The sequence below is a fragment of the Misgurnus anguillicaudatus genome, chromosome 9, assembly GCF_027580225.2.
Source record: "Misgurnus anguillicaudatus chromosome 9, ASM2758022v2, whole genome shotgun sequence".
Classification (NCBI taxonomy): domain Eukaryota; kingdom Metazoa; phylum Chordata; class Actinopteri; order Cypriniformes; family Cobitidae; genus Misgurnus; species Misgurnus anguillicaudatus.
In genome coordinates, this window is record NC_073345.2 from 29,205,001 (window position 1) to 29,227,311 (window position 22,311).

A 22,311-nucleotide genomic window follows, 5' to 3' on the forward strand; every position below is an offset into this window, starting at 1 on the left:
AAGAGGACATGCCCTTGAAATGGTTGTTTCAACAAGACAATGACCCAAAACACACTAGTAAACGGGCAAAGTCTTGGTTCCAAACCAACAAAATTAATGTTATGGAGTGGCCAGCCCAATCTCCAGACCTTAATCCAATTGAGAACTTGTGGGGTGATATCAAAAATGCCGCCTCTGAAGCAAAACCAAGAAATGTGAACGAACTGTGGAATGCCGTTAAAGAATCATGGAGTGGAATAACAGCTGAGAGGTGCCACAAGTTGGTTGACTCCATGCCACACAGATGTCAAGCAGTTTTAAAAAACTGTGGTCATACAACTAAATATTAGTTTAGTGATTCACAGGATTGCTGAATCCCAGAAAAAAAATGTTTGTACAAAATAGCTTTGAGTCTGCACAGTCAAAGGTAGACACTGCTATCCCTTTGAACACACCCCCCTCAACTAATTGCCCAATTGCACAGCCTTAAGAGCGTGCATATCATGAATGCTGGTTCTTGTTTGTTTTCTGAGAATCTACTGAACCTACTGGTAACTTGTTTGCCACGTAGCAATAAAAAATATACTAAAAACCTTGATTATTCTGGTTAGTCACATTGTACTGCTATTATTTTGAACAAGACTGTATATCCGAGTGAAAACGCTTCTGAAATAAGAATAAAGGAAGGACGGGACTTTAATTTATCCGCCTAGATTTGACCGGATCATTGAAAGTTGGGTCATGCTGCTATTCGCTGCAATCTTTTCCTGGGCCCTCGCACCATTCCTCGTGACCGGAAAGATTGTGGCCCTGTCCCAAATGGCACACTGCGGACTTGTGGACTTCCTCAGAGTCCACACTTTAATGACATCATGTAGTGCAGACTTTAGGGACCCTTGACATGAGTCCATGAGGATGCACCGGAGTCGGGAAAGACTCGGGCATCACGCCAGAAATAGGAAGAGAAGTTGCTTATCAGTGTGAACACCTCCCATTCGTTGTCTGATTCTTTCACAAGACTTCTGGGTTGGAAAGGTGCCGAAGACCACATCAAGGGTGCAAAAGGGGCACTGATGAGCACACTTCATAGTGTAAAAATGACAGATGGGACACCCTACGGACTCTTAGACTAAGCGAGCATGTGCAATTTAAGGCCATGAGCCCGAAATTCCAACTGAAGTGCGCCATTTGGGACAGGGCCCATAAGGCCACATGAATTTAAAAAAAATAATATGCTACGAAGTGGGCTCATCAGCACTCCTTTTGCACCCTTGATGCGGTCTTCGGTACCTTTCCAACCCAGAAATCTTGCGAAAGAATCAGACGACGGATGGGAGGTGTTCACACTGATAAGCAACTTCTCTTCCTATTTCCGGCGTGACGCCCGAGTCTGTCCCGAAATACGACTCCGGTGCATCCTTGTGGACTTATGTCAAGGGGCCCTAAGTCTGCACTACATTATGTCATCAAAGTGTGGATTTTATCTTAATAATCTTCCTGTAGCGCATTGCGTTAATAGCGCAAAACATTGTAGTTCAATCCCAAGGAACACATGTACTGATATAATTCTTTACTTTGAACTGAACTATAAATTGCTTTGGATTTAAGGATCTGCCAAATGCATAAAAAACTAAAAAGTACAAAAATTGTTTTCATTGTAACACTATTGACATTGTTATTTTTGCTTCATTTTCACCAACAGGAAATCGTGAACTTCAACTGTCGTAAATTGGTGGCCACTATGCCCCTGTTTGCGAACGCGGACCCCAACTTCGTGACCGGAATGCTGAGTAAACTAAAGTTTGAAGTCTTCCAGCCCAATGATTACATCATTCGTGAGGGGACCGTGGGTAAAAAGATGTACTTCATTCAACATGGAGTGGCCAGCGTCATTACCAAATTCAACAAAGAGCTCAAACTCACCGATGGATCTTACTTTGGAGGTCAGTTGATAAATGCGGTCATCGTTTTACTTCAATCTACAAAGTCTGTGTCAAATTATTCCTTCATTACGGTTGGTTAAATTTGTTTAACCAGACATGGCAATCATCTGCTCTGCTAGCGGGAATGTGAAGATTGAATGCGAGAGTATTGCAGAACGAAACATTGAAACGTGTACTTTGTGTAATTGAAGTAATTTATTCCCAATCAAATATTTAGTGACCTATCCATTTAAAATGAACTTGTTTACACTACTAAATTGTCACCCATTGCTTGCTTTTTGTGAAATTACAGCAAGCAGATGTAGTCTAAAATATTATAGCAGATATTTTTTCACAACAGATGTCAAAATAAACTGAGAAAGAGAGAACACATCTTTATTAACATACAGCTAAATTGTATAAGTTTAAAAAGTTTATAAAGATGTAACACAAGTTTATTCCGTCTGTAGTACAGTTTAAGTTTGTTTTATTTGGCATGTCTATAAAAGTTCTTCTGAACATCCCAACTGAGTCTAGATCACAGTCACAAAGTGTTTTATAATTCAGCGATTATGTCGTAAATGACCTTGATGTTTTTTGGCACATATTATTCAGTGTTGCCTAAGCTGTACGAGTGTGGGAATGAAAACTGAAATCAAATCATATTTTTTTCTCACGATTCATGAAGGTTGTGCTTGCTCTACCGTGGTACACTGCGATCCTAACCACCTGCTCCGGTGGAAAACCATCTGCTCGTGGTATTTTGGCCTCTAGCAGGAACACTGCTGGTGTGTGTGTGTTTGTGCGCTGTCAGAAAATATCTTCCTCCTCACGGCGTTATGATAGAAACACATACACAACATACAAAAACATGCAGAAATGCACAATGTACACATTTATTGACACATTGACTTGAACTACACTAGTCAACATTTGAAGTGAATAAAAAAAAAATCAAAGCTGTCCTATGACAAGAACGGGTATTGGTAAAAATTTTATGAAAGGTTTTGATCCACTTCAAATGTTGACTAGTATAAATATCAAGGATAGAGTCTATGTCAGTGGTTCTCAAACTGGGGGGGGGGGGCGCGAGATGGTGCCAGGGGGCCCCAGTTTTATGACATTTTTAAAATACATTAATTTATCATGAATTCTGTGTAATTTAACCTAAAAAAAAAATAAGGCTATTAACCAACAGCACTACTTTGTATAATTTAATATGTTTTGTTTAATTAAAATGTTATGTTTTTTAGAATAAATTTGTCATACATTTTCTTCGGGGGGGGGCAGGCACAAAGGAATGCACCGTACACAAAGTGGGCCGCACGCTGAAAAAGTTTGAGAACCACTGGTCTATGTGATGTGGGTTTACCAAACAATGTTATTATCTAGAGAGCAAAGCGACCACCAGTGTTGTAGTCAATACCACCTAAACCAAGAGCAAGACAAGAACAAGACCAGAGGGTGTCAAAACCAAGACAAGACCAAGACTTTGAGGGACTGAGACCAAGACAACCCTGAGACCAAAGACAGTCAAGACCAAGACAAGACCAAGACAATAAAAAAATAGATGGAATTGCATATTGGATATTGTTGGCACAACAGTAATGAAAGAAATCAAATAAAAATTTGTCAATGTTTGCTTTCAAAGCCAGAAGTTTAACATCCAATCACAATAATGATGTTAACACGTAAATCAGACAATGGACCAGCAATTTAGTGCAATTCCTGCAGTTGTGGTCTTGACCAGTCTTGAAATAAAATCCTGAGACCACAAAGTCTAAGGGCCCTATTTTAACGATCTAAGCGCATTGTCTAAAGCGCACAACGCAACGTCTAAATGGGCGTGTCCAAATCCACTTTTGCTAATTTAACGACGGGAAAAATGGTTTTTGCGCCGAGCGCATGGTCGAAAAGGGTTGGTCCTATTGTAATGGGAGTATTTTGGGTGTAACGTTCAATAAACCAATGAGAGTCTCAGCTCTCATCCCCTTTAAAAGCCTGTTGCGCTGGCGCTATGTCTAATCCCTATTTAGATGACGGACTTTGTAAACTGAAAAACTAAGCGGAGGAAGAAGATCCCCAGTTTAAGATTAATGTTAAATAATTGTGTTGTTTTTTACATGTATTGAAATTGTTATTTTTTTATTAAAACCTTTAAAACCCGTTTTCTTTTAGTCATGGAAGTAAAAAGCAGGCTTTTAATTGCTTTAAATGTATGGCTATCCAATATCATCAAAACATAATTTACAGGTATCTAAGATAAGGTTTGTACTCTAAAAATACTTTATTTGTAACAAACAGGAGATAAAGAATTTACAAACGGCTCTCCCCACGTTTCAGCACTTTGGACAGCGGTTTTTTAGCAAAGACTTTTTTTAAGCATTACTTAAAAAATGTTTCTCATCTAACCATATCCACAGGTACATCATATACAATAAATCCGTGAGGTAGCATTAAAAAAAAAACATTTAAAAACAGATGCATTTGTTCAAAGCAAAGCATTTATTTTCTTACCAGGCTGCAGGTGAAGCAGCTCTTTGCGCCTTCTAACGTCTCATAATTAGTCCTCATTTATGTCCAAGAGATTCAATAATAATCTTTTACATTCAATCCTTTAATCTTTAATATTTAAAAGCATTTTTGTGCTGCTGCGCATTCATGTACTTTGTGATAAGCAAACCCGCGTTGTCCTCCCGTTTATAGGCGCATTTTACTAATGCGCTCTTTAAATAACATAAAACACAGTCTATTTTAGTTGCCTCAAAATAGCAACGCGCCAACAATGCGCCTGAACACACCTCATTTTCAGACCATGGGCGCAAAAGGGGGCGCAAATGCATTTGCTTTTTAAACAACGCGGCGCTAAACGTGAAAATTAGGGTGGAAACTAGCGAAAGACACTTGCGTCGCGCATTGCGCCGGGTGTAAGATAGAGCCCTAAGACCAAGACAAGACTGAGACCAAAGACAGTCAAGACCGAGACAAGACTGCTCTTGAATACTACAACTTTCATTGGCTTGCAACTGGGATATACTGTACGATATGGTCTAATGCCAAGTGTCATCTCCATTAACAGAGGCCCTGGAGGAAAGTGAGCTGATTGTACAGTTTTTCATTTGGGCAAGACAGACACCTTTACATATTTGCCAGCTTAGGTGCTAACTCGGCAGTCGTCCCCCCTTGACAGCAGGCCATTGATGTACATAGCAATACAGTTACTACTAGAAGTGAAAATTGCATAATGTTTGATCATGTTTTCTTTTTCATTTTCCTACACTGTCAATTAAGGTACAAAGCTGTCACTGGGGCAGTACCCTTTTCTAATATGTACCATTTAGGTAAAAATATGTATCTTTGAACTGCCAATATACATTTGAAGTACTAATATGCAGTTTTTGGGTACAAAGGTGTACCTTTTTGAAAGGGTGCTGTCCCAGTGACAACTTTTGTACCTTTATTTCTGAGAGTTTACAACCCCTCCTCATCTTCAAGTCTCAATCACTCCCCAACATTAAGCCCTTAGATGCACATTGCAGTGACATTTCAGCCTAATGAACCAATTAGAAAGAGAACAGTTGATGACAAGTAGTTTTGCCACCCTTACCTTTATACAGCACCGCATGGAGTGTTGGTGAAGCAAGAGATGGCACATTTTCATTAGAGTATTCCCAACACTGCCACCTTGAGTGTTGTTAGCATGTCCCGCTGGCTCCATGCAAACTTCTTCCAGTGTTTTTTCTTCGTCTGTCCAGGACGAAATGTCAGGGAATCTCTGAATAATGTTAGAAATCTCATTTTGTGTGCAGGATGTACAGTCCTACATTTACACCAAATGTATTTAATGATTTGGTAGTCGTATGTCATTCACGGCAATTTTAGATTAAGTAAATTGCATATAAAAGTGCCTCAAGGTGAGATGGATGGGTGATTTTCTTTAAGAACTAAGGACGTTTTTCCCCAGAGAGAGAGATTAAGACAAATTGTGGACAAGATAACACTGTCGGTGATCACTCTATATCGACAACTCTTTTAATCAATGTTTGCTTTAAAATCGTAGTCATAGACTGCCTTAAAAGCCTTACTTAAAGGGACAGTAAGTAGGGGTTTAAGTGTTTTACTAATCAAAATCAATGTCTTTATTCATAAATATGTCCTCGTTGGTGTCAAATGACCTCTGCCAGTGATCTGACTATTCTTGGTAAGCTTAACATTTCTTCTCTTTACTTACATTGAACGGGTAAGTCCAAGGAGGCTTCCATGTCGTTCAGCCGTATTGATAAACTATAATAGCAGAGAGGGACAAAAAGTACTAGCCTACCAACGCGTTTCCACAACGCATTTTCATTCAGAACACCTGAACTAGCTGAAACGGACCAGGAGATCAGTGATTACATAACGGCTACCGTAGTTGCAACACGCATTTGGAAAAGCGAGGCGCTAGAGCGCACTATTTGTTTGAATGCAAAATACAATTTCACCACTAGATGGGGGTAAATCCTACTTATTGTCCCTTTAAACATGTTTTTGGAGTCTTACCAATTATCCATTTCTCCATGATCATTTCATATGTGCTGTTCATATGGAGTCATGGGTGTCGAAAGCAACAAAATGTGGGTGGGTCCAAAACATTTACTGTAGTAGGGTCCATTTTCTTGTATTCTGGTGCCTTTTAAATAAACATGGTTTTATTGCCTAAAAGCTTTGTTTACTTTGAGTCGTGGCCCTCCCGGTACAGTTGGCGAAAGTAGTGAAAACACAAAATGGAGTTTAATTTATATGGATTCTATATGAGCCTAGTAAAATGGATTTGAGGAAGCAGCAGCATGGAGGTCAAGACTGTAGATGAAATGTGGAACAGTCTAGTGGGCAGTCTAGTGACAGATATATGCGCTAAATTATTTCTTTTTTTATTTATTCTTTACGCCATTCCAGCATCTATGGCTGTATTCATGGCAAGAACTGATTAATCCAAGTTGATCCACACAAGTTATCCATACACAGGTTGGGGAAGTGCAATTTGGTATCTACAATTCACCTAACTTGCATGTTTTTTGGCCTGTGGGAAAAACTGGACGCTGACATAGGAAGAACATGCAAATTTCACACAGAAAGGCCAGCTGACCTAGCCAGGACTCAAACCGGGGACCTTCTTGCTGTGCATATGGGCTAAATTATAGCCAAAGGGGTCCAATATCATTTGTCTTAAAAAGTGGTTCCCGATGCTCATGTATGGAGTACAGACCCTCAAACTGCTGTACAGTTTGCTTGTATGCTAATCTTTTCTTATATTTACGAATTCCTCCCCTACTATTCCAGGTAGCCTAATGAATGAACTATGATAAGTATGCAACATTATTTATAACATTTTCTGTTATATCTATTCTCAACAGAGATCTGCCTGTTGACAAAAGGTCGTCGTACGGCCAGCGTCCGTGCAGACACATATTGCCGACTTTTCTCCCTGTCTGTTGATCATTTCAACGAAGTCTTGGAGGAGTACCCCATGATGCGACGTGCTTTCGAGACCGTGGCTATCGACCGCTTGGACCGCATCGGTAAGACTACAACCTCAGCTCTTAATGCTTGTACATTGTGTGTTGTTGTGTGTCCGCTCTGTCCTTCATGGCACCTCAGTCATTTACTGTTGTGTTGCATGATGTGTATATCCTTCCTGGAAAATACAGCTACAATGATAGTTGTGTTTTGAAGCACAATCACTGGTTTGCAGATGGTCTAAGCTGGTTATTACTGTAGTTACTCAAAGCTGGTCAGTTGGTAAACCATCTCGGATTACCAGCTGAAGGTGGTCTTACTGAAGCTTTACCAACCAGCTTAGACCAGATACTAGTTTCATAGCAGAACTAAAAGCATTAGTTGGATTTTCCAGCAGGGCATGTTCTTTTTCTTATTTTCGTTTTTGTTTTCCAAATAAGATAAGATAAGTACATAAGATAAATAAATACCAACTGTTTTAATTGAGTGAGCTGTCGGTGTGCAATAGTGCATGTCGCTGCCTGGCACAGGGCCGAAGGCCCCGCTGGTTTTGGTTTGGTGTCATGGACGCATGGAGGGTGGACGGAGGCAAACCCTCATCAGCATGAGCCTCCGTTCCACCCCCCCACCTTGCACACCTGGGTATGAGCACCACCCCGTCCACCTTGGCCCTTGCAACAGCAAAGCGTCCCCATTGAGGGGATTTTAGCTGGTGCGCAAATGGGCAAGGACTCTCAATATTCAATTTGTTTATTTGTCAGTAATGACATACCAATTCACTTAGGACCAGTTCTTCACATGTTAGTGTAGCCCTTGTTTATTTTATTTTCCCAAACCACTGAAATTATTTTAATTATTATGTATTTAATTTAATTATTTATTTCCAAATGTGTCTTTTTTAAGTTACTTTGTGCAAAATTTCAACCAATCACAACATCCATTGATGGCATTGATGATAACATTAAAATCTTAAAGATCACATCTGACATTCTTCAGAAAAATCTGCAATTTCACCTATTTTATTCAATGTTTCTGTCCATGTTTTTACCGAATGTAGTATTTTGTATGATTTTAATAATAGTCATATATTATAGTAAATGCTATCTCATGGTAAGTTGTACCTATTTTAGCAGGTGGCTAATTTGTATTAATTTGTGTGACCACATTCGTACATTTTTGTATGATTTGCTTTTGGCCCTGTGATGTTGGGGTTAGCGGTGGGGTTTCTTTATTGTTTTTGTATGATCCATTTTGTATCAATTCATGTGAATTAGCCAACTCATAAAATATGTACAAATTGTCATAAGATCAGGCTAGTATAGAAGTACACTCTTAAAAATAAAATTGCTTCACAATGCCGTAGAAGAACTTAATTTTCGCAAAATGGTTGAAAAAAGTTATTTAGATACTAAAAGGGTATGAGAGTAATGGTTTCTTAGAGCAACCTTTGACCGAATGGTCCTTGAGGAACCAAAAATGGTTCTATTATGGCATCGCTGTGAAGAACCTTTTAAGCACCTTTATTTTTATAAGTGTACTGTATCTACAGTTTTATTGTGACAGTGATATAGATGATGTGCATTTCTGGGCATAACATCTCTACAACACACAAATCCATCATCACTCACACTTACTTTAAAGATTTAGATATATTTACAGTACTCATTTGAACAGCTTTAAAGGAACAATGGTGTCTTAAGTCACATCACAGCTGCAAAATTTAGTAATTTCATTCTTAAGATACAGACCACAGTTCATCATGAATTTGAATTGTGTGGAATTCAAATGTGAGCGAATACATCCTGAACATTTGGAGAACATCAGTCTGATGTTCAGCACCATCCAGCGGGTTTACTCTATGAGCTTGTCACTTGATTTAGATCGAACTATCAGCGAGTTTCCTTTTTACCTGACATCTTGTAGCTGAAGCAAAGCACCTTATATCTTAAATTGAGTGGTCACATCTAAATCTAACTTATATTTTTGAAAGGGGATGATATGATTAATAAATTAGTGAAAATGTGTATCTTTTGATTTCGCAGTTCGTAAGACAGAAGATAAGATAAGATGTGACCTGGAAAGTCAAAGTAAAATGTTTCTCCTTTAAGCATATGAATCGGTTATGGTTACTTATATATAGCATGAAGTGATGCATACTTTAAGTGCATGGAAAACAGTAGAAATTAAGAGTTTGGTTCCAAAACGTGATAAACGCATTTAAAAAAATAGTTACCACCAAAACAGGTATTGTATCTGGTCAGTATTAAAAAGTACAGAAATTCTTAATTTTACGCAAAATCCGATACCCGCCATGTTTTTCCGTCATCTATTCTCCCTTTTTTCCAACACTCTTAAAATGGCTGGGTTATTTTTGACCCATAATGGGTAAATATTGGACAGAACACACTGTTGGGTTAAAATTGACCAAATGCTAACCCAACTGCTGGGTTATTATACCAAGTGGTTGCATGACAACAACCCAACATTGGGTAATTTTTAACCCAGCAAGTGGTAATTTTTAACCCAGCATGTGTTCTGTACCATATTTTTAGAATGAAACCGCGACAAACGGCAGTCTTTATTATCTACAGAATGCAATAAATCCACTCAACAAATCACAGCGCACCATTCCACGCATTGTAAACAACAATGGCGGCGCGTTGAATACACACAGAATCCTAGTTTTCCTCATCTACTTTGTACATCATGATCAACAAACAAACAAAAACACAATAATACTTTTGTTGGCATTGATAAACCTGTGGTGGTTTTCTGTGGCGGGAAAGAAACGTAAGCCATCAAAATCAAATAATTTATGTGAGAGGCACTCGGTTGTAGTAAAAATGCCGGCTGTTGCTTGTTCTCCCGACGGCATCAAGCTTCTGTCATGCTAACACATTTACTCCAGGTGAACTTATGAAAAACATTCCATTATTTTACTCGAAGTCAACGAAAATCGAGCAGGACCAAAACATTTTACAGCTGATCGATGTGAAAAAAGTTCAGCGACAACGTCCCAAGGATGACAGCAGCAATGACAGTGTTCTTAATATGACAAAGTAAGTGTTTTTTATTAATGACATTAATGTTTATTTTTTAATCAGTGTATACAACTAGTCAACTAAATGAACGGCAAAGATGAATGTACATTTATAAATTGATTCAAACGATTTATAGCATTTTGAAAAAAAAAACTTTTAGCATTTTAGCAAGTTTTTATAATAAATCTTTGAAAATCAAAATATGGATTATAATTTGTAATGTTATTATAACCTAAAGATGCTATGTGAAAGTTTGTAACAGAAAATAGTGGTTTTCATCTTGTCACTTTCTTGGTGTAGAAAACACGTTTTTACCCAAATTAGTCAAAATGAATTTATTGCGTTTTGGAACCAAACTCTTCAAAATTACTTAAGTTTTATAAGAATATATAAAGTTTGACTTTTTTCCCTCTTGCCTGCATCCTGGCCCGTACGCTGTTTAATCGTTGAATATTGATTCACATATTTTTTCTGTTTCTTTTTCTAAATTCTGGCATGCTGCTATTGACTTGCCTTGCACTAAAAGTCAGATTGGATTGGTTTGAATCAATATGCCATCTTGACCTGCACGTCACAACCAATCAATAACAGATAAGATTTGACACGATCAGGCCAATCAAATCAAAGAGATGCCCGAAAAGACAGTATGCATAATGCTGCACCCATCTCTGTTTGTGGCTTCGATGTTATCACCCTTCAAATTTGATCAACGTCGGCCATAGCATGAGATGGTCGGTGTTAACAAAGCATTTGTCCATTCATGTGGAGAACAGGCTTGCTCTAGATTGTAACTTTTAGAAAACACACTTCTTCTTATGCAGAAGTGATTTGACATTAGTCAAACTAAAACAAGGGGTCTTGTCTCATACAAGGGAAAAATACGGACCGTGACATGATTGAGTCGTGCTCCATGTACCTTTCTTTGGACTGCAAATGCTTGTCTCGTCCTAACCGAAAGAATTTGAAAAAAAAACAAAGAAAAAAAAACAAAGCATTACCATGCATTAACCAGAATGACATGTCTGTACAATTGATGTATCTATCTTTATTCAAAAATTATTTGACCAGGAGCCCCTCTTGAGATGAGCTCATCTCGTTTTCAAGAGTGTCCTGGCCGACCAGTAGGCAGCAGGTAAATTCCACATGACGATCCAGATTTCCCCCCTCACATTTGAAATGATCCACAGGCTTTAATGCAGCCAGCATGCGTTCAGTGGACCTAAAATAAAAACAAAGCTGATAAAAATGCTATTGTTAGTAGATTTAAAGTTGCATGCTATTGTTAAAGTCAAGGCAAGTGATTTTAAGGTCTATTCCCTGTCATGTTATATCTGTCTTTAGGATGATCTATGCATGCAAAACACAATTGTAAAAGATAAACTGGTAACACTTTACAATATGGTTGTATTTGTTAACATTAGTAAATGCATAAGTATTAAGTTTAAATGTATCAGCCTTTAACAATCTTAGCTAATGCCAATGCATTAGCTCAAATTAAAATTAACATGAACTAAAATGAATAAATGTTGTAGAAGTATTGTTTATTGTTAGTTAATGCACTAACTAATGTTAACAAATACAACCTAATTGTAAAGTGTTACAGATGAACTTGACGCAGATGAAGCAAGACATAATGATGCAACTTTACTGCTTGTTATTGTAATGTTTCTATTCACTAAAGACTTCATTTTTTGTTTACTTATTTTTTTAAATAATCTTTAAAGGGTAGTTCATTCAAAAATAAAAAGTGTCTTTATTTACTCAGCCTCGTGTAATTTCAAACCTGTATGACTTTTATTCTTGAAACACTAAAGAGTAAAACTTGAAAAAAATTGCACTGCAAAAATTAACTTTCTAATTTAGTATTTTTGTCTCGTTTTAAATAAAGATGTATTTTCTTGATGAGCAAAATGATCTAAGAAAAAAGTCAAGTTTTAGACAAAAATATAAAATTTAAGTGAATTTGTGCCAATGGGGTGAGAATTTTGCTTGAATTAAGTGTTTAAAAAAATCTTATTTTAAGATTTTTTCTCTCACTCAATTGGCAGATATTTTTGCTTGTTTTAAGCACAAATTCACTTAAATTGTATATTTTTTCTCAAAACTAAACTTATTTTCCTAGGTCATTTTGCTCATCAAGTAAAAGCTTCTTAATTTAATAATTTTTTGATATTTCTACTGAAAACAAGACACAAAAGACTAAGTAAGAAGGTAATTTTTTGCAATGTGTTCTGGAGCTTTCAAGCCACAACACTGCAAAAAAAAAAAAAGATTTTCAAGAAAAATATTTCTTAGTATTTTTGTCTTGTTTTCAGTAAAAATATTTAAAAATTCTTAAATTAAGATGCTTTTTCTTGATTAGCAAAATGACCTAGGAAAATAAGTCTATTTTTTAGAACTAAAATATAAAATGTGATTTTGTGCATAAAACAAGCAAAAAATCAGCCAATGGAGTAAGCATTTTTTCTTGAATTTTTCTTGAATTTCGTTTTTTTTAAAGAAAATTTTTCGAGATTTTTTTTTTGCTTACCCCATTGGCAGATTTTTTGCTTGTTTTATTCACAAAATCACTTAAATTTGATATTTTTGGTCTAAAAACTAGACTTATTTTCTTGGGTCATTTTGCTCATCAAGAAAAGCATCTTAATTTAAGAATTTTTAGATAGTTTTACTTAAAACAAGACAAAAATACTTAGAATTTTTTCCTTGAAAATCATTTTTTGCAGTGAAAGAGTACTGCAAAAAAGTACTTTGTTACTTAGTAATTTTGTCTTGTTTTCTGTAAAAAATATCTTAAAATTCTTAAATTAAGATGTATTTTCTTAATAAGCAAAATGACCTAGAAAAATAAGCCTAGTTTTTGGACAAAAAAAAAAAAAAAATATATATATATATATATATATATATATATATATATATATATATATATATATATATATTAGGGGTGTAACGGTACGTGTATTCGAACCGGACCGTTTCGGTTCAGGGCTTTCGGTTCACCGAAAGGCCGAATGCATTTTGTGTGCGCCTGTGCGGAACATAATACGTGCGTTTCCGCACGAACTTATTAAGTGGCGGAAGTCTCCTCGTTCAGCGCAAGTCTTCTGTCAAACATATAACATAATTCGGCCCGCAGAAAGATTTTTATTTACTTAGTTGTATATCCGTTTGATTATTGATGTAAACGTTTACGTGTCGTATCTAAAAGCGCATGTTAAACGCGTGTCAACGCGCTGCTTTGTTCTTTCAAAAGTGAGTGAGAGGATGCACGTCTTTCGTTGCTACGCATTCATGAGACGCACTTTCTGTGACAGCAAGAATAAGGAATGCGTGATCAGATTTTTCATCTGCATATCACGTCAATCATATCATTGTCACAATGCGATCAGCTGGTCAGGACAGAGAAGAGCTGTAACCCGGGCTTACTCAGCTGTTACTCAGCTGCGGAGGGGTTCGTTAGTAAAGTCACAGGCAGCTTACATTGACAACACAAGCAAAGAATAGGAGAAACGTGCAAGATCAAAGATGGCTATGCATGCAACTAACTAATCTCAAAATGAGTGTATAATAAGTATATCATCATGTTGCTTGCTATGCAGTTACACATAGAGCAGTAATATTATTTTTATACAGAGATGGTACATAGCCAATTCAATACTGTGAGTTAAACAATCCAAAATAAATCAAAACAGAACATTTTTGGTGGCAAAAATGTAGGCTAATTGTTCATAAATGTATTCAGGAATTGAATTTGTTTGTTCAAGGTTTTAGTAGAAAAAGTTTAAGAGAAGGTTAAGAAAAGAGTTACCTTCTGTTATAAAATAATGTAAAAAAAAGAACTTTGCAGTAGTATTTTATTTATTATTTTTTCATTTTATATATATTTTATATGTTATATTTAATAAAAAGTGTTTAAAAAAGTGTAAACAAATTGTAAAAAAAGTTTATAGTAATAAACAACCTGCAGTTTAATGTTTGCATTTTTCCCTTACTGTACCGAAAATGAACCGAACCGTGGCTTCAAAACCGGGGTTCGCACCGAACCGTGATTTTTGCGTACCGTTACACCCCTAATATATATATATATATATATATATATATATATATATATATATACTTAAATTAGTACTTAAAACAAGCAAAAAAATCTGCCAATGGAATAAGAAATATTTTCTTGAAATAAGTTTACTTTTTTTCATAAACACTTTTTTCATAAACACATTTTTTGCTTGTTTTAAGCATAAATTCGCTTAAATGTGATATTTTTTGTCTAAAAAACGTTTGCTCATCAAAAATTATCGTAATTTAAGAATTTTTTGATATTTTTCCTGAAAACAAGACAAAATACTAAGTAACAAAGACTTTTTTTGCAGTGTAAAGTATGTTTAGAAAAAGATTAAACTCAAAATAATGATTTATTTACAAAGAACGAAAATTATGTGAATTTGGAATGAGGGTGTGTAATAAAAAACAATTTTCTAACTATTTTTTTTTAACTTAACAAAGCAATTCCACACCTACACTGTAAAAAAGGTCAAATGTACCCCAGCTGTCAATAGGGCAGTACTCTTACAAAAAGTTCACATTTGGACCTAAAGATTTCATATTGGAACCTCAAGGGTACATACAGTATTGGTACCAAATGTATATTTACCTAATGGTACGTATTAGGACTTTTTTAAAGGATACAGCCCCAATGACAGCATATTTTGACAATTTTTTTCTAACAGTGTAGTATTGAACAATGAATTTCAATTAGATTTTTGCAGTTATTTTTGTTTACAGATATAAAAATTATTCTAGAGATTAAACCTACTATGAGAACTTTCTTCTGGCTTCTATATCTTTATTGAAATATTTAAGAGTCGATGATAAAATCTATACTCACTATAACTATAAAAGGAAAGGTATTTTCAGGTTTTCATTGAATATGTGGATCCTGTCAACATAATTTACAGCCTAGATACATCCTAATATAATACATTAGCAGTAAAACATAAGCTTTTCTTTCGCATCCTATTTATAGCTGCGGTCCAAACGTCACCGCAGCCACCTGGCAAGGTGCTTGTGCTCAATGGGATGCTGCATTTACAGCTCACCGCATTCAGCACATTCATTAGAAAAGACAGACTGCAGGTTATTAGACGTCTTTAATGACACAGATACAGAAAATTTGAGCCCAGTATTCACATTCAGCACCAGATGAATGCAGGAGAGAGGGCTAATATCTCTTAGCTAATAGCACTTAAATTTCCATAGACATTCAATGGAACAGAACGTTCCATTCAAGTAGATTTACGTCTTTCTCCATACAAACTCTTGAATAGGTTTTGTTCTGAAACTTTTACTGAATGTACAGAAATTAATGTTGAATAAGTGTTCAGAATGAAGGTCTTTCTAAGACTTGCTCACAATCAGATGTTATTTTTCCTTTTCTCAATTTTTTTTATTAGATATTTATTTAAGTGAATAGTTCACCTGAAAATGATCCAAACTTTCTCAAACTTACCAATTTATCATAAATGTTTTGTAAACAAACCTCAGAAAAATAGCTTCATTAGTTAGTCTTATTTTTTCGATACATATCTAAAAATTCTTAAATCAAGATGTATTTTCTTGATGAGCAAAATGACCTAAGAAAATAAGTATTTAGACAAATACGTTTTAGACAAATAAAAAATATACAACTTAAGTGCAATGGGGTAAGACATTTTTTCTGGAATTTTTCTTTAATTAGTGTTTAAGAAAACAGTTTAAGATTTTTTCTTACCGCATTGCAGGGTTCCAAACTGCGAGTAAATATATTCGATGAAAGTGACTGCATTTACGCCCACTGAAATGCAAAAAAATGATTTTCAAGAAAAAAATTCTTAGTACTTTTGTCTTGTTTTCAGTAAAAATATCTAAAACTTCTTAAATTAAGGTGCTTTTTCTTGATGAGCAAAATGACCCGAGAAAATAAGTCTAGTTTTTAGTGATTTTGTGCATAAAACAAGCAAAAACATCTGCCAATGGGGTAAGCTAATTTTTCTTGAATTTTTTCTTGAATTTAGTGTTTAAGAAAAATGTTCAAGATTTTTTTGCCTAAATATAGCACTGAACACTGTGTGTGCGCCCTAGAAGTCAGAAAAAAATGTAAAACATTGTGCTTAGTACATTACATTAGAGTTGATTGAAAGTTTAATGGTTTACAGTAAGGCAAATATATGTTAAGAGTGTGGTAAAGTAAAAAAAAAATTATGTATATAAAGAAGAAATGTATCTGTATTTGTAATGAATTTATTAATGCATTAAACATGTTTATTGTAGTGTTTATTTTTTTACACCACCTAGTGACTGGTGCCACCAGATTGAGGCACAGTGCCACCAGCTGCACAACTTGGTGGCGCGAGTGCCACCTCTCTCAAATGTCATTTTACTCATCAAGAAAATGCATCTCAATCTAAGAATTTTAAGATATTTGTACTAAAAACAAGACCAAAGTAAAAAAGTGTATTGTATAATTTAATATGTTTTGTTTCATTCTTATTCTGAGTTTTGAGATTGTTTTATGTCATGAATTTTCTTTGGGGGCCCATAACGGGATGCACCCTACACGAGCGTGGGGCGCACGCCAAAAAACCACCAATGTAACCCAAGCTTTTATACATTTATTTTTTCCTATATAGATCTCTATAAACATGTAAACATGACAAAATGCTCAGAAAATTTAGCAGTCGACATCCCCAAAACCTGTTTAACCCTTAGAGACCGTGATCGTTGTAGATCTGGAGTTAGTGGTCTAGGCGCCTTTCCTCGATGGCCCTGTAAGAAATGAATAACATGATCAACTCCTCATTCACAGAATTCACGATTCCTCCATACATCTTTTCAAGCGACACGTAAGTCTGTAGTACAGTACAGTGTGTGTTCAATTAGAAGTAGACAGTTGTGTATTTGGATTTAATTGGATTGTATTCACCATGGCTGCCAGTAAATTACACATCATAGCTTTTGCCCTTGACAATGAAAGAGCCAAAGCAATTTTCTCAGTGTGGGTACCAAACATCAGCGGCAAACAGTCATCATTTCCCCTTGCCAAAATGCATCTTAGGTCTGCCTTTACAAAACTCACTTACGGTAGTCATGTTTACTGCTAATGGTATAGCAGTGCACAAGTGAGCAAGAATGCTGTGTGTAATTTGATATTCAAGAACAGATCAGGTTCGTAAAACCTCATTGAACTCTCAGAAGGTATTGAGATTATGTAAATAGTCAGAAAAATGGCCAGAATGATCCTAGGCTGTCAGTGGGGCAGTAGCTTACCCCTTTGAAAAGGTCCTAATATGTTCCACTTAGGTACAGATATGGTGCTGCATAGCACTAAAGGTGGTTTACTGCCTCATAATCATAGGGGGACCATTTTTAGTGCTAAACATCACCTGTGTAGAACCATATTGTGCTATGTTGAACCATAAGTGATGCTTTAGCACCACTTATGGTTTTACAGAGGTACTACATAGCAAAGTATGTGAGCGGAGCGGTGAATAATTTCACTCCCCGCTCACGTGGGTGTTCGCTAACTCCGCTTCACCACTCAAAGTCGTACCAAACCGCTTCGCTCAATTCCGCTCCCCGCTCACCTACAACTTCATCACGCTCCTGTGAAATCGCTCCTCGCTCGCTCAAATTAAAATTCCTGTGTATGCCTAACACCTGCCTATATTCTTGTGCATGCCCTAGACTCGTGGTGTTAGCGGTATCAGAGCGGAACCGGAGCGAGATCGATCTTGCCTTTGGATAAAAACCTGGTCTACGCTCTGACTATATTTCGCACACTCCGCTCCTCGCTCACTCCCTGCTCCGCTAAGATCACATGCTCTGCTACATAGGTGCTATGTTGCCCTAAAAATGGTTGCCCTATGACCACAAGCTTTTAGTACAATTTAGCACAACGTTTTAGAGTTTTGGCACCAATTTGTACTGCACTTTTGAGGTGCAAATATGTATATGTAAATAATGTTCTGACGCATTTTTCTGACTGTGTATGTTATTCCTGTGTGTCTTAATAATATCCAACTTTTTGTGAAACATATGTTTGCCATCCCAGATGTGTATGACTTTGTTTCTTTGGTTGAATATGAACAAATTATTTTATATTAAAATCCCATTGTTATCTTCCTATATGTGGCATATATGTCTTCTGAAGCGAAATGATATGTTTGTGCAAGAAAACTATTTTTTTTGTAATGCTTTATTTTACAGTGTCTTTGGTACAAAAGTTACATGTACTTACTATAGTAATAATGTGTAATTATGCATAATTACATGCACCTAACCCTAAACCAAACCCTTATCCTAACCCTAACCCTATAGTAAGTACATGTTGTTAATTTATATTACTTAGTATTTAATTATATAATTACACTGTAACACTGACACTGTAAAATAAAGTGTGACCCATTTTTTGTATAAATATTTAGCAATATGAACAAATTATTTTATATTAAAATGCCATTGTTATCTTCTTATATGTGGCATATATGTCTTCTGAAGCGAAATGATATGCTTGTGTGAGAATTTTTATTTTTTTTGTACACAAGGTACATGTACTTACTATAGTAATAATGTGTAATTATGCATAATTACATGCAACTAACCCTAAACCAAACCCTTATCCTAACCCTAACCCTATAGTAAGTACATGTTGTTACTTTATATTACTTAGTATTTAATTATATAATTACACTGTAACACTGACACTGTAAAATAAAGTGTGACCCATTTTTTGTATAAATATTTAGCAATATGAACAAATTATTTTATATTAAAATGCCATTGTTATCTTCTAATATGTGGCATATATGTCTTCTGAAGCGAAATGATATGCTTGTGTGAGAATTTTTATTTTTTTTGTACACAAGGTACATGTACTTACTATAGTAATAATGTTTAAAGTCGCCATGAAACGGAAGTAGCGATTGCCTTATTTTCCCCGTGGTGATGTATATCCGAATGAAACGGCTTTTGAGATGAAATAAGGCAGGGCTGGATTTGAATTTGTCCATCGAGATCTGATTGGATCGTTTGAAGTTGGGTCGTGTTGCTAATTGCTAATCGCTGCGATCTTCTCCCGGACCCCGCCCACCTGCCATACTTATGACCGGAAGTGAAGAGAGATCGTTTTGAGGAGGGGAGGAGATTTGCATTTTTGATTAAAGATTATGAGCACACACAAATTTTTTTAAAAATAATGAAGCTCACAGATAAGTCATTTGTTAATAATACCACAATATAAAAAATAGATATATAGTTTTTCATTTCAATTTCATTGCGACTTTAATTATGCATAATTACATGCAACTAACCCTAAACCAAACCCTGATCCTAACCCTAAACCTATAGTAAGTACATGTTGTTACTTTATAGATGGTTTCAGCAGTAACAACATAAACACGCGGCTTTCGTGGTCAGCACGTAACTTCCGGTAAACTCAGCTTAAAATAAATAACAACAAAGTCCTTTTAAAGTAGTTTATTTATATAACAAGCAAAATAAACAACACGTAGATTACATAGGAACCCAAAACATTTGTTATTTTCGACAAGGTATTTGTTTAAAAGGTTCAGTTTCAGCAACTAGTCAGACCATTAAACAAACAGAAACCGGAAGTAAAGTTTGGACCAGACGTGCGCCCGATGAAACGGTCTATATAACTTAATATTTAATTATATAATTACACTGTAACACAGACACTGTAAAATAAAGTGACTCATTTTTTGTAAAAATATTTAGCAATGGATATGTTGTGTATTATCATAAACATACAGATTAGTGGAGTAATATGGTGACGTGTCATAACATTGCATTTCATTGGTCCTTGACCTCACTGTAAGAACCAATGAGATTCGACATTATAGATGCTAATCACACGTCGAAAAAAATTGGGGCAGTACCCTTAACTCTTTTCTTGCCATTGACGAGTTATCTCACCAATTAATAGAAACATTTGCATAAAAACGTGTTCCTGATGAATTTTTATGTTTTATCCAAATTTATGAAAAAACTTTAGCCAAAACGTTATTTACAAATTTTAAACTCGGTTTTGAAAATCATTCTGAATCTGATCTCTAACAAAAATCCTTCACAAAAATGCCATTATTTCAGCTTTTGCTAAAAAAAGATTAAGTTATAATTAGACATTGTTCAATACCTTCATCTTGACAATAACTGTGTTTAGTTACCAAATGTTTATCTAAGTAGCAGATTACATTATTTAATTCAAACCAACATATATCCTCTGATTACAAAATTAGCGTAGCCAGGATTCACAATGTGGGTGGGCCCAGAAAAAATCAGGTGGGCCTTAACCAAAAAAGCATCTGTTATCAAAATATACAAACACACAACTACACCAGTTTCAATATATCACCGTTTAATAAGAACAAAAGCCTGTATGCCCTATTTTATAAACTGAGCAGAGGAAGAAGACCACCAGTTTAAGATTGATATTAAAAAATGCGTTGTTTTTATTTGTAATGAAATTGTTATTCTTTGGTATTAAAACCTTTAAAAGTCGTTTTCTTTCAGTCATGATCATTCAAGTAAAAATAGCAGGCTTTTAATTGCTGTAAATGTATTGATAGCCCAGATGATCCGTGTTATCTCAAAGAATAGTTTACAAATATGCAAGAAAAGCTTTAGGCCTACTTTAAAAATACTTTAAATAGTAGCTTAATTTGTTGGTATTTGAAAAGTTTCGTTGCAAAAGAAATCTCGTTTTTTGGTTGTGCATTCCAATTAAAATCAATTCAACTGCGGTTTGTTCTGATTAAAACCTTCATAACTTAAAAAATACAGCTAAGTAGCACTATAAAACAAAATAATAACATGATAACATAATAATAATTTGATAATTATTGTAAATGTATCAGGATAGCCTACATGATCAGTAATCTCAAAGAATAATTTACAAATATGCAAGAAAAGGTTTGTACTTTAAAAATAGTTTATTTACAACAATAAATAATTTATAAACGCAATTTCAGCACTAGAACAGCACTGTGGGTGTTTTGAAATGTAAGCATAACATAAAAACGGTTCTCATCTCATCATATCCACAGGTACAAAGTCATCATATATAATAAATCTTTGGGGTAGCATTAAAAATATTCTAAATAAATGCAATATTTGCATTTGTTTAAAGCAAAACATTTAATTACTTACCAGGCTACAGGTGAAGCAGCTTTTTACGCCTTCAAACGTCATAATCGGTCCTCATTTATGTTCAAGACACTCAATAATAATCTTTAAAACATTTTAACATTTTAATCCTTTGATTTTTCATATTTTAAATGTTTGTGTGCTGCCGCGCATCCATGTGATAAGCAAATGCACGTTGCCGTTTATAGGCGCAAATGCGCGTTGCCGTTTATAGGCGTGTATGCGCTCATTAAATAACAAAAGCAATATTTCTCCATTGGCATGTTTTAGTTGGTCAGTGGCTTAGGCTAGTCTATTTTATTTGCCTCAAAATAGCAAAGCACCAACAATGCGCCTGAACACACTTTCAGACCAGAAGGCTCATGGGCTGAAACTGCTGCTGAACCAACATCTCAGGTTCAGAAACCTCAACGGTAATGTTAAAGGGTGCACCATCAAGCTGTAATAAAGTCTTCTCACCGAAGGTCTTCGTGACCTTCATTCTAAGACAATGAAGCAGCGCAGCTTTCATTATTTCTTACGTGTCAGCCTTAAACCGGGTGTTAATTTCTATGATGTGGGGTGTAGGAGGGGCCAGGAGGCTGTTCGAAATGCGCTATTTATTGCATTACTATTTACAAAATTAACTTATTACTTATTATAATAGCAAACAAGAGTTTAAAAAAAAGATT

At 35.5% G+C, this 22,311-nt stretch overlaps 1 protein-coding gene across 2 annotated transcripts in view; it reads left to right on the forward strand.

The window, feature by feature from the left end:
• The window catches only part of hcn1 (hyperpolarization activated cyclic nucleotide-gated potassium channel 1), a 134,062-nt gene that overhangs the window by 104,754 nt on the left and 6,997 nt on the right, over nt 1-22,311 (forward strand). Inside the window, exons 6-8 of one of the 2 annotated variants that reach the window (XM_055179850.2) lie at nt 1,682-1,922; nt 7,295-7,459; nt 11,507-11,570. In XM_055179850.2, coding sequence (XP_055035825.1) covers nt 1,682-1,922; nt 7,295-7,459; nt 11,507-11,570 — 470 coding nt within the window. The remainder of the gene's footprint in view (nt 1-1,681; nt 1,923-7,294; nt 7,460-11,506; nt 11,571-22,311) is intronic. The other variant, XM_055179849.2, reaches the window with a different exon arrangement.